Source organism: Bidens hawaiensis, unplaced genomic scaffold (genome assembly GCF_021521415.1).
Source record: "Bidens hawaiensis isolate Kalapana, Puna unplaced genomic scaffold, B.hawaiensis_p1.1 tig00053841_1, whole genome shotgun sequence".
NCBI classification, from domain to species: Eukaryota; Viridiplantae; Streptophyta; class Magnoliopsida; order Asterales; family Asteraceae; genus Bidens; species Bidens hawaiensis.
This window is the reverse complement of record NW_027499670.1, coordinates 6,155-19,992: the sequence shown is the minus strand read 5'-3', so window position 1 is coordinate 19,992 and position 13,838 is coordinate 6,155. Positions and strand designations below refer to the sequence as shown.

At 37.5% G+C, this 13,838-nt stretch overlaps 1 protein-coding gene across 1 annotated transcript; it reads right to left on the bottom strand.

The window, feature by feature from the left end:
• Positions 1-6,224: 6,224 nt before the first annotated feature.
• On the bottom strand, positions 6,225-9,973 carry LOC143600237 (uncharacterized). Its single transcript, XM_077077983.1, has 7 exons — positions 9,674-9,973; positions 8,597-8,672; positions 8,313-8,443; positions 8,147-8,217; positions 7,165-7,246; positions 7,026-7,074; positions 6,225-6,460 (listed from the first exon to the last, which is right to left on the bottom strand). The coding sequence occupies exons 1-6, from the start codon at positions 9,971-9,973 to the stop codon at positions 7,054-7,056; spliced, it is 681 nt and encodes a 226-aa protein (XP_076934098.1). The 3' UTR covers positions 6,225-6,460; positions 7,026-7,053.
• Positions 9,974-13,838: the final 3,865 nt, after the last annotated feature.

Here is a 13,838-nt window from a genome sequence, read left to right as displayed (position 1 = left end):
AGGCAGATTTATCAGACATTCTTTTATCTCACTGAAAGCTTGCTCGGCCTCAGGCGTCCACTTGAATTGGCTTTTCTTTAGGCAATTTCTCAATGTGTTAACAAATGGGGTAGATTTGCTTGCATGGTTCGCTAGGAACCTGTTAATTGATACCAATCTACCATTCAACTTTTGAACTTCCTTCATGGTGGATGGTGAGAGCATGTCAAGGATAGCCTCCACCTTCTCTGGGTTCACCTTGAAACCATCCTTGGTGACCATTACACCTAGAAATTTCCCTTCTTCTACGCCGAATGTGCATTTGCTCGGGTTGAGCTTCATGTTTACTTCCTTTAGGCGCCAAAGGGTTTCTTCGATGTCTTTGAGCATTTGTTTTTCCTCCCTGCTTTTAATCACCAAATCATCCACGTAGACTTCTAGGTTTCTTCCAATTTGCTCGTTGAAAACCGCATCCATGAGTCTTTGGTAGGTGGCTCCTGCATTCTTCAAACCAAAGGGCATTTTTGTGTAACAAAAAACACCCTTGTCAGTTCTGAAGGCAGTCTTGTCCTCGTCTTGTGGTGCCATTTGAATTTGGTGATAGCCCTTGTAGGCGTCCAGGAAACATTGAGCTTAAATGGCGCCACAGAGTCCACTTTTGCGTCAATGTTTGGGAGGGGGTAACAATCTTTTGGACATGCTTTGTTGAGGTCCTTGAAATCAATGCACATCCTCCATGACCCGTTGCTCTTCTTTACCATCACAGGATTGGCTACCCATGTTTGGTATCGTATTGGGCGGATGATATTTGCGCGCAGTAGATCTTCTACTTGCTCATTCATGGCCTTTGCCTTCTCATCCCCCATGACTCTCTTCTTTTGAGCAATTGGCTCTACAGACTTGAAGGTGTTGAGAGAATGTTGCGCCAGGTCTCGCGGAACTCCAGTCATATCAGAATGTTGCCACGCGAAGACCGACATATACGTTGTGAGCAATCTTTTCATTCTCAACCTTGTGTCGTCTGATATCGTAGCTCCAATTATGAATGTTTGCTCTGGGAATTTTGGGTTGAGAATCCATTCCTCTAGCGCGTTGTTTGCCATTGGAAGTTTCATTCTCCCTTCCCTCGGTATACTTGTCACTGCGCACAAATGATCTCGGTACACAAATGTTACACCTGTTGGTGTTGGGAACCCCAGCGCGCCGTGCGCTGGTGATGGTATGGCGTTGAATTGAGCAATCGTTCCTCTACCCAAGATCATATTGTGGCATGAAGTGGTGGGCAAGACCAAGAAGTTGACAATTTCGGCTCGCTTGTGTTTCTCATCCCCCATGGTTAGTTCAAATTGTATCTGACCTAGGGGGTGAATGATTTCATTTGAAACACCCGAGATTGGTGCATTCACAATTTCGAGCCTTGCTTGGTCTGCTGGATCCAACTTTCTGAAACATTGCTCATACATGATGTCTGATTCACTGCCAGTGTCCACCAGGACTTTTGACACTTCATAATGAGCAATGTGTGTAGTGATGACTAGAGGACTGCTGATAGACGGGCCTCCCCTGATTCTTGGGAAGATTACTTGTTGCTCGCGCCAATCTCCTTGGACTTGCGCGCTTCTCTTTCTCGATCTTTGCCCTTGCCTTCCTCCCTCGGCTACACAGATTCTTTTGAACTTTTTGCTGGCTGAGGCTCCATCTGGTTGTTCATTCTCTGGTCTTGGGTTTTTCACCAGGTGAGCCAACTTGCCTGATTTCACATCTCTTTCAATCGCATCCTTCAAATGGTGGCATGCATCGGTGTTGTGCCCTGTGGACTTGTGAAACTCACAATACTTGCCACTGTTTGATGGTCCCTTGTGGAGTAATGGCTTGGGGCTTTTAAACTGGACATTCTCTGTGCTTAACACTTGTGAAGGCGTTTTAGTGAGGGGAGTCCATATTCTTGGTAGAGGTCTGTTAGGCTCTCTGCCGCCTTCCCTCTTGTCACTTTCTTCGCGATTACGAATGTCTTTTTGGGGCTGGGGTGAGCTTGGTTGCGCCTGCTTTTCTGCGGAAGAAAAACTGGTTTGTTGCAACCTGGACCATACGGAGTTCTGTTTGCCCCTCCTTTCATTGTTGCGCGGTGCTTCTGTTTGATGCCCTCTATCTCTTGCTCTATCTTGGGCAATTTGTTTTTCATTTCGCTCGAAGACTCGCGATGCTTCCATTAGCTTGGCCCAAGTGGTTGGCATGCCATCTCTGCTCACGAGAGCTCTGCGGAGTTGATCACTGCGCGCACCTTGAATAAAGGCCACGCGCAAGAGTTGTTCAGTGATACCTCCAATTGCCAGAGATTCCTGATTGAAACGGGTTATGTAGTCTTCAATGGTTTCATCATTCCTGCGCACGCAGTGCATGATGTTATCGGGGTCGCGCGTGTGTCTGCGCTGCTGTACGAAGTGAGCCTGGAACTTCTCCAATAGCTCTTCGAACCCATCGATTTGTCCAGTCGGCAAGCTTTCGAACCAGACACGCGCTGCGCCCGTGAGGCAGCGAGCAAACATGTGACACCATGTTGGCATCGTCCAGCTTTCTAGGTTTCCAGTGTTGTAAAAACCTTGTAGGAAATTGTCTGGATCAGTTGTGCCGTCGTACTTGCCCAAACCACTTGGCATCTTGGTTTTGTGTTGAATGGGAGCCTTCGCGATGCACTCAGTGAATTTTGAATGCTTCACCAAGATGGCTGGCCTGTATGGTATGGTTACGTCACTTGCCCTCTCGCTGGTGGGTTGTACAGTGTGTACAGATCCATATCGGCTTTGGCCCCAGGCGCTATGTTCATGTGCGCGCGGAGCTGTGAGCCTCCTGCATGAGTATCTCGCGTATTCCTCATGCTGTGCACTTCTTCATCACTAAAATCAGTGTGTTCAGTGTGAACAGAGTGACCATCTTCCGGCGCGCGCGCCCTTTTTGTTGTTCCTTGAATGGTTTGCTTATCAAACGCGAGCCTTTGTGTTAAATCGGCTAACTTTTTGTGTTTGACCAGCTCATTGTATTTGTCCATTAAACGTCGTTGTTCGTTTATGAGCCATTCTTTAGGGTCATTGGTTTCAACTTCCGGACTCATTGGTCCTTTTTGTTTCGCGCTAGTCAGATTTTGGAACGTGAGATCGTCTGGAGGAGTTTCAGTCTGGCTATGAGGAGTTGTGATGAAAGGATGGTTACTGGTGGTGCGCGCAGAATCACGCGGCACCCTCAGAAACTGCTGTCCCTCATTAACATCCTCAAGCTCAATATCCTCCAGAACTTGATCGCTGTTTCGAACACCAGAAACCATGGTGAAGTTTTTCAGAGAGAACTGATGAGATGGTGATTTTGTTGCTGTTGTCCCACGGATGGCGCCAATGAAGAAACGTGGATCAGCTCACTGGTAGACGATCAACTTTCCTCGGGTATGAGTGTGCTATTTCACCGATGGTTCTCCGGAGTATGAATTCTTCCACCTACAAAACGAGCAGCACCGTGAACTTACCCCTCAGAAAGGGACAGAGGGGTCCTCTTTGGGGTAACCCTCCGGTGTGAGAATAAGAGATTGTAGGAGAAGATAATAATAACCTGAGAGTGAGTAAGGAATTGGAATGTATTTTCTTGCTTACCTCCCCTTGTGGAGGTGGTGTGGTATTTATAGTGTTAGGGTTTCCAATGATTGGGCTCAGATCCCATTAGGGCCTTTTTGGCCTTCTCCTATTGCTTTGCGCCACGTGTCCTTAGGACACCTGGTGCTTTTTCATTGATTATTCTCTGACCCAGGTATTTCACCTGACCCATGTGCAATCACGTGGTAGCACATGGGTTTTGCTGAGTTGTCCACCTTTCATTGGCAGCTGTCAACGTCAGCATATTCTTATTCCTTAAAGGATACCTTCTGGAAGGTTGTCTGACGAGCACAATCAAGGTTGTCCTTATCCTGATTTGGATAAGGACGAGGTTGATTATGTGCATGTGTGATATGCGCCTATCCTGAGGATGCGCGAGGTCTTCTCTTTATTCTCACACGCAGATGTTTCATGCGCAGATGTGATATGCGCAAGCATATGTAATATGTGCCACGCGCAGATGCGCCACGCGCAGATGTGATATGCGTGAGCATATATGATGCGTGAGCATGTGATATGCGCCACGCGCAGATGTGATATGCGTGAGCATATATGGTGCGTGAGCATGTGATGCGCGTGAGCATATGTGACGCGTGAGCATATGTGATGCGTGAGCATATGTGATATGCGTGAGCATATGTGATGCGTGAGTATGCGCCATGCGCATAGGTTTTGGCTTTGTGCCTTCATGATATCTTGATTTCAAACCTCTTGTCTATATCTTGTGGGTTGACCCGCCCCGCTCGATGTTAAGGCGGGTACATACCTCTTCATGTATATACAGTTGGAGGAGAGGTTAAGAGTTGTAGACTAGTTCTAGATATAGTGGAAAATGTATATAATGCAATAGAAAGAGACTGTCCAACAAATGGTTTTAATACATTTTTATTAATAATATGCTTAAAAAAAGATTATCAATTTGGATTACTTTTATTATGGTTAATATTTATTATGAGAAAATGGTAACGTGGCAACATGGTGGCTCGGTCTTGGGTTAGAAACTGATTTTCTATAAAGTGTGGAATCTGACCCCGTATAGTTGGGTTGACCAACAAACATCTATCTAATTAGTTTTAGAGCTAATTGTTAATTAGCTAAATATGGTTAAAGAAACAATATAGATATAACGGTAACCTAAGCTTGTATATAGAATTATTGGAAGGTTATGTAAGATAATAATAAGTCAGATGAATATTTATCAATGATTTCTTTGTGTTTGTGTTAGACTTTGTTCGACTGGAGTTTGTGCTTGTACTCGATTTTGGTTTGATTTGGGATGATTTTTGGTTTGAGTTAATGTTCAACGTTTGGTTAGTGTTTGGATTTATTCAAATTTATGAATCCGTTGCATTAAAAAAAGAGCAAAATGATAATCAAAAGGTTCTATCAGCGGTTTACTGATTTGGTCCTATTTGGTACCCGGTTCTAGAAAACTAAACTGGCTGTTTCAACTTTTTTTTTTCTTTTATCTTTTGTTGTATAGACAGTTATGCATATGCATTGCAATTTACAATCGACCAAGACCATTTTTATCATTTTTTTAGGTATATTAGTTTTTAATGATCTCAACTATTACATTTTGGTCACTGCTGGTCCCAACTAATGAATTGGCTATTGATTGTCCCAACTTTTAAAGTATTTGTTCCTAATGGTCCGCGATTAACAGAATCCTAACATCGTTAGTTTCAGGTCGTCGAGAAAACGTTTTTGGCCGGAAAATTCAAATTTGTTGCCGGAAAACACCACCTGAACACCGCACCCACCGCCAATTGACTCACCACTAACCAACTACCACCACTTGAGCACTATCAACTGATTCTAACGATGGTTTTAGGGTTTCCGGTGACCTCAATAATTGGGGCTTTTATTAGAAAAATGTTCCTAAAGGTCCGATACGAAGTTATCAAGGTGTTTGGGACGAAAATGTTGAGTTTTTGGGAAAAAAAAGTGAATTTTCCGACCAAACCCATTTTTCCGGCGATCTGAAACTAACGACGTTAGGATTCTGTTAGTCGCGGACCGTTAGAAACAAATATTTTAAAAGTTGAGACCATTAGTAGAACACTGACCAAAAGACAATAGTTGAATCATTAAAAACTAATATACCTTTTTTTTAATGCAAACTAATGATTTTGAGAAAAAGAGAGGTTTACTTTGTCGTGCATATGTATTACAATCATGGCCATTTTTATCATTTTTTTCAATGAAAACTAGTGATTTTGAAAAAAAAAAGTGGGCTTGCTTTGTCGTGCATATGCATTACAATCATGACCATTTTTATCATTTTTTCAATGAAAACTAATGATTTTGAAAAAAAGAGGGCTTGCTTTGTCGTTCCCAAAACAAAGGTAGTTAGTGGTTCGTATCGAACAACCATGCATCCAACAACTTAAGATTTATCAAGATTCAATGACGCGATCCCTGTAATTCAAAAGACAAGTTGCCACCAACATCACCATCAAAACAATTGAACAAATGAAGCTTTAAAACAAATTATGTAATAAAGATCTTCAATCCGAAAAAGAAACACAAATATTGAAAGTCTTTCACTTCTTATGAATTTTCAAATCCTTAACTCCCAATCCGTCTCTTTCAACGTATACAAGATCCAGATAAAAAGGTTTCTTTTAACAGATAAAAGAATAGGTCAAATAGATTTACATTAACAAAACATGCCCTAAATTATTCATGTCTTTAAGTAAACTATAATTTATGTGTTTATCACCTGCACAGTTACCCAACCAGTGACATTGCATGAAATTTTTTACTAGTGTCACTGTTTCAGTCTTCGGATGCCTACCAACTTGATATACAGATATCTCAAAGATCAGGTCAAGTCGAGTCTGGTAAGGTTTACCATATTAAGTTAATAAATAATATAACTGAAAGAAACACATGTATCGATTGTGCAAATCTAACTTCAAAAGGTCATTGAACAAAAGCATCTCTAACCGGACTTTCAACTCAACAAAAAAGATCGCTTAAACTTAACAAAAAAACTTGTGTTTTAATAGGGCTTTCAAATAACAAAAATTTTGGGCTTTTACATACAAAAAATGTTGTTTTTTTGGGTTTTACACAAAAAAAGAGTTGTTCAAATAGAGCCTTTACTCAAAAGCAAGTTGCTTTTTATGGGTTTTTACACAAAAAAATGTTTTCTTTTAGATGTTTACACACAAAAAAAAGTTGTTTTTTCAGCCTTTACACATACAAAAGCTGTTATATATAAGCTTTTACACACCTTTTTTATGGGGTTTTTACATAAAAAACAGTTGTTTTTCGAGCTTTTACACACACAAAAAAAAGGTTTTTGCCTTACAGATGTTTACTAGTGTCGCTGTCCAAATATATAAAGTGTGCAATCGCGTAAAAATAAATTACAACAGTATCAGGGTAGAAACTATTTACCTCTTTTCAAGTTAAATTCGGACTAGCACTATTTCAGAGGCTTCATGCCCTGCACATTTCGCACATAAAATATTAAATTTAAATTGTGAAAATATTCTTTTAGAAAATGATTCACATTTATAAATTATCATAATAATACCTTAGATGCTCGGAACTCATTAACTGCTTGTCGAAGAGAATCATCAGATAAAATCAGACGTGAAAGAGCTCCTGTGCTTAAGCTGCAATGACCATTAGATACCATTAGGCTAAAGTAAAGATATTATTGTATACGACTATATAAGTGAACATTCAAAATATATTAACTTGTTTATATAACTATATATGAGTCAATGGTTTTTTAAAGCAAAAGGGTTATAAAGTTTCTTAATGCTTTACACAAATCATATGCGTCTATATCTGTAACTATGTCAATACGTCATACAGCAATAGATTTCAACTCCCAACACGAGCTTATGGATTCGCTTTTAGCATTTAGTACTAGGCCTATAAACGAACCGAATGTTTAGTAAACCGTTTGGTAGGAAGTTCGTCTATTCAATAAGCGAACGAACATGAACAAATTTTTTGTTCATTCAGTAGACTGTTCTGCAGGAAGTTCGTTTATTCAGTAAACAATTCGGCAAGCAGTTTGTTCATTCATTTTCATTAGTTTACCTTTGTTTAAGTTTGTTCATTTACATATTCATTTAAATTCGCATTACAATTTAGTCTAGTTTTATTAAATTAAAATATCACCCATCACAATCTGGTCTAGTTTTATTAAATATTTAGGCCCAACAGATTGATATTCACGTTTACGGTTTACCTTTAACTGATGTTTGCTTAGTTATGTTCGCTTATCTATGTTCAGTTATGTCCATTTATACTATTAATGAACGAACACGAACATGTCCATTTTCTTAGCGATCGAGCATGAACAAGAAAACCTCATTTGTTTAACTGCCCGGTTAGATCGTTTGTTCAGCTACTGTTAAAAAAACAAACAGAAACATGCCCTGTTCGTGTTCGTTTGCGGGCCTATTAGTAGTTTGACAATCTAAAAAGTAAACAGAATTAATTAAGATGCATTTGGCAATTGATATATATTATATATATATATATATATATATTACATATACCCTAGTTTCTTTGCAGCATCTGCTACAGAACCTTCAACAGCATAAATTAGATCTAACAAGGCTTGCACACCCTGAAATTAACCAGAAAAAAATAATGAACTATTTTTATACAAATAGTCAAAAATTCATGTTTAGAAGCCCAAAGTGAAGAAGTAGACATACATACCAATGCAAATTTTGGGTTATTGGGTCCAATTTGAGACCCAAATTCTGATCCTCTTATAGTTGACTTCGGTGGAAGAACTTGAAGAAGCTCAGGAGGAGGTGTGTATGTTTCAAGATCTATACTGTTCCTGACTAGTTCACAGTAACAAAAAAATATATATAAGTTATAATCAATAATCACTTACCAAATAAGTAAAATCAGGCCACTGTTATATATTAGTTTTAAGAGTAAGGATTTAATGTTATGTAATAAGTTTATGAAATGAAAATAAAGATAACATACACCTTTTAGAGCTAGCAGACTGCGCAATCGAGCCAGTGCAGATGCACGATTTTTGTGCTGTGATCTATCTTCAGATGCCTAAATAAGCAAATAAGCATAATCATAAGCACACAAAAACACATAAACAAACAACTGTAGATCAGATGATCAAAACTGGATCCTTTTCAGTGTTGAGTGGATGCAGTTAGGGGCATGCACGGTTCAGTTTGTGTCAGTTTTGGGCTAAAGTGAACCAAAAACCAAAACTTCGGTTTTTCGACTTCTGAAATCGCTCGGTTTCGGCTTTTCAATTTTCGTTCAGGTTTCAGTTTTTTCGGTTTTGCATTTGAGATTGAAAATTTTGGGCCAAAAAAACAATTATAGGCCTAAATCATTTTGTTAACTAATAACTAATTGATTATTATACATTTAGGGTAAAGTATTTGAGTTACATATTTATTAAATTCTTATCAAAATTACTTAAAAGAATGAAAATCTATAAATTCGATTCGGTTACATTTTTCGGGTTTATTACATGCATTACCAAAACCCAAACGTAAGTTTGGTTTCTACAAAAAAATCAAACCAAACCGTTTTAGACTCATTTTCGGTTTTATGCACATCCCTTGATGCAGATGATGTGAATAATGATTAAGGCTGTCCAAACTGCTTGCCACTCGCCGCTCGATCAGAAATTGCTTAAAACATGCTCCTCGATTTTGGCTCTGTTTGGAAATGTGCCGATCGGCTCGGTTCGGTTTGAAAATGAGCCAAGCACGAGAAGAGTCTCTCTCGGTTGAGTTCGGTTCATTTTGCTCAGATTATATATATATACATATAAAAAAATACAATTAATTAAAGTTTTTTAAATTTCCTCCTTTTTGTGTTGGCTTCAAAGTTTAATTTTAAACCCTAGTCCCTAGCCAATCACTTTGGGTATGTTTTCTTGTTAACTTAACTTTTAGTTTTAGACATTTCAGAGTTGAAAGTCTTGAATTAATTACATTTTAAAGTTTTAGAAATTTAAAATTGAAAACTTTGTTCAAAACCAAGCTGCTCGGTTTCAAATAAATGATGCAAATTATGATGAATGAATTAACCTGAGCTACAATGCCGGTAGGGATATGTTTAAGCCGAACGGCACTCTCACGCTTGTTACGGTGTTGACCACCGGGGCCGGAGGCTTTATAAGTATCCATCTCACATTGACTCAGCAGTTTCTCGTCAGACAACGCCACCAATTCTCGTCCACCATCGTTATCGTCGCTGGTGGCGTAATGAATCAACGATGTCCGATTGGCTGAAAACGATGTCGTGTTGAGGATTGCAAATCGCCGGAGCTGTACCGGAGATATTGCCGGAGAGTTTGGAATACACGATTTCAAAAGGTAAAGAGCCATGTAAAATGAGCGCAAGGATTCGATTAGAAACGATTGGGGTAAACAATTAAGCATGAATAGGTGTAAACGGTGTGAATGAGTAGAGCCCCGGCTCGAACGCGGCTCGCTTTGATTTATAATGCTTCGATTTCGGCTTGTTTCAGGCTATTTTTTTTTAATTTGAGCTCGTAAGTTGTTTTCTCAAGCTTGAATTTGTCTAGTTAATTATTTATTAGTTTATATATATATATATATATATATAGAGGGTAACGTTAAAATGAAAACACACTTGAGTTGTGAAAACTCGTGAAAACCTTATGTAACATCGTTTTTTTTTTGTTACATATAATATATGTTAACATTTAATACAAAACATCAAACATAAAAAAAAATGTTTTGTTATTTTTTTACTAATTTTTATATATGTTTTAAGGAAAGATAACAAATTATATTTATATTTACATTTTTTATTCACTTTAATTGTGGACCACAAGATTTAAACATTAATTAAAAACATGTGGTTGAGAATGTGTTTCTAGAGTTTTCACAACTCAAGTGGGTTTTAATTTTATACTTAGCCTATATATATATACATATTAGCTTTATAACTTGTGTAAAATACGAAATAATCTAAATAATAAAAATAAAACTATACGTAGGTTACATATAGTGATAAAAGCTATATATAAGCTTAAATTTCTATATATTGCCAATTTAAATTACAAGTTTGTTTGTTAAAATAAAATTTTGTTGTTGAGGGCTTTTTACTACGTTTTGTTAGAGCGGTTGTTGAAACTTAAATTTTATTTTTAGGTATCATGAATATCAAGAGATATTTCCAAAGAAAACCATCCAAACCAAATCAAATCACCGACCCGAAAATTTATATTGTTTGATCTGACCTAAACTGAATCACCGATCCAAAAATTTTTGGTTCTGTGACTTCGATTATCCCCGTGATTTAGCCCAATGTGTGTTATACTAATAGGTCACTCATACGCTTATTAAGTCTTCCATATACATGCCATACACCTAAATGTTGATTAGGAAGCGAATAATAGATGGTTTAGGCGTATGGGCATGGTACACTATATATAGTTTTTCATTTGTAAGCATATGGAGAAGCAAACACTTTTACGAGACACCTGTTATTACGTTACTCCGCCGAAATTTAAAATCGAGCTTCAACGCGTCATTATTTAAGTAGAATCAAATTGTGTATTCGAAAGTTATAAACGAGCCTCATACGCACAAATAAGTTTTCTTTCACTACAAGTTTAACTACTAGCCGCAGTCTGACCTAAAGTCAGTTTCGTTCAACTTTCCATCTCCGTTCAGATTCATGATTCGTTTTGATTTCAATGTTCCGCTTAGTTCTTACGAGTCTGATTTGAGATTCTATTCGTGTTTGCGTCATCTAACAATGTTCGTTTCGGTTCACATTATTGTTTATTGTTTCACATTATGTGTTTGGTGTTTCGTGATTATTCTAGTATATACGGTGTTTGATTTGATTAAGTGTCAATCCAATTTGAGTTTGCGTTTAGTGCTCGTGTTATTCAAGTATTCATTCCTTTTTCATTGTCTTCATACGCTTCAGAATAAGATTTGAGTTAGTGTCTTTGCTTATTTGAATTCGCGTTCATACGTTTCAGAATCGAGTTCAAATCTTTTCAAAAGTGTGTCTTCTGATCATACGTTGTCTATAAGCTATAAATATAAATTGAGGTATTAATTGATTAGAAGGTATTTTCTAAGTAGTTGGTCATAGTTGCACATTAACTAGTCAAAGTATTTAGGTGAATTGGAGATTGGGCAAAATATTTATTGCCGCATGTCTTGTGGAGTGGTTTTAAAGTTTTGTTAGAATGCCATCTAGACATCATGATGAGAAAAATAAATTCACTGCAGCCTCTTTTAAATCAAGTGTAATGATATCAAATTTTAACTAATTGCAATTATTAGTCGATCATTTTTTATTTACTGAATTGAATACTTTAATTAAATTAAAACGTTAAAATTCTGTTAAAGTATAAATATAATCTTAGAATATTAAGATACCATAACATGCTTTATCATAATAAAAGAACATTAAAATAATGCAATATTCCGTTAACCAAATTATGTAACTCTTATTATCCCGTTAGCTAGCCTTTACATTTTCGTATTTTATTTTATTTATAGTTCGAGATGTTCGGTTGCTTCGGTTTCGTTATTGTGCTTTCGATTTATATTTCAAGTTAACTTCGATTTCGATGTGAGTTTCTCACAACCCCTTATTAAACGTTTTCATATTTTGGGGTGGCATGTCTTTATTACAAATTCAAGTATTATGATTTCGATTACAAACTACAATTCACTATATGGACTTGTGTGTTACTTGATTACTTGCTCGAATTTACTTGCACGTGGTAGCCTCAATAAGCACGATCATACGCTCCCTTTTGCACTCAGGTCCATTGTATCGAGTGGAAAAGGGTCTAATTATCCGAGTACGTTGGTTGCTACCAACTGGAACGGGCCTTACTTGCGCGATTGCCCGAGTACGTTAGTTGATACCAACTGGAAAAGACTTTACTTGCTCGTTTATCACTTGTCCATGAATTGTATGATTTTTATGTATTTATATAAAACTGTGGGAACTCACCAACTATGTAGATAGTTGACATTATTTTATACTTATGTTACAGGTACCGTGATTAGAGGATGATACTTGGAGAAGACACTAGATTTAGGTTATTTAAACAAATGGATAAAATGTTAACTGTATTTATATTTTCTTGTATTCTTTGTTTGCAAACTTGTGTATATAATGTTTAAATCAATTGATGATAATATTGTCACTTAATAGTGTCACACGTGTTTTGAACAATTTGTACGTCACACCCGGACGTTCCCGCTTTAGCCGGGGTGTTACAGATTGGCAGAGCCATGACTATTAGATAGGACACTAGACGTAGTGCCCTAGTTAGTTATAGCTTATTTTTTTTATTTTTCTAGGGTTGCATGATTATAAATTATGTGGGCCATGTGTGATTGTTCGAATGCACATGTTTATTACTTTATTATTGTTGATTTGTTTACGCCCCATGTACACATGCACACACATAAGTCTGAGGCTTAGGCATAAAACAAGTTTTCTCAAAAGCAATTTCAAAATTCGGTGTTCCGATATTTCATCTTCTTAAAGACAGTTCTAAGTGGCGGGTATGTAGTAAACAGTAAGGGGGACGGGCTTGTTTTCCGAACTCTTGAGACCAAGGTTATTGAAACCTAAGGATAAGCAATGCGTACAAATCCAATCAGACATGGACTCGGTTGCTTACCTGGAGAGTTTTAAAAAGGAATGAAACCTATTAAGCCAAAGCATACCACACCAAACGCTGTACGAATCACAACTTTATGCTTTCAAACGTGACCATGTTCTCTTTGTGAAAAGAATATGGTTACACTCCTCAGGATGTCACACAAAGCCATGGTGGTTCATGCGACGTGTGACTCCGACCTTCAATGTTTTACAATGTGTTTTAACTAAGAGTCTGACAAGTCGTGGTGATACACGAATAACCAACTTTTGGTTTAATTTGATTACGCATTTTGATTTATGTGTTTAACTGAAAGTCCGTCAAGTCGTGGTGATACATGTATACCCTACTTTCTGTTTGATTTGATTACACATTTTATTTTATTGGAACATACAAGTTATGATGATTCATACAACGTGTGATTCCGAATACTCAATTGTTTATATTGTGGTTTTAAAAGTCATTAGGTTGTGTGAATAGTTGAATTTTAATTCGTTTCCTTTATTTATATACTCATTTACTGTTTTGAAGATTCGAAAAGTCATGGTGATGCATGAATAGTCGGTTTTCTATTCGTCTTT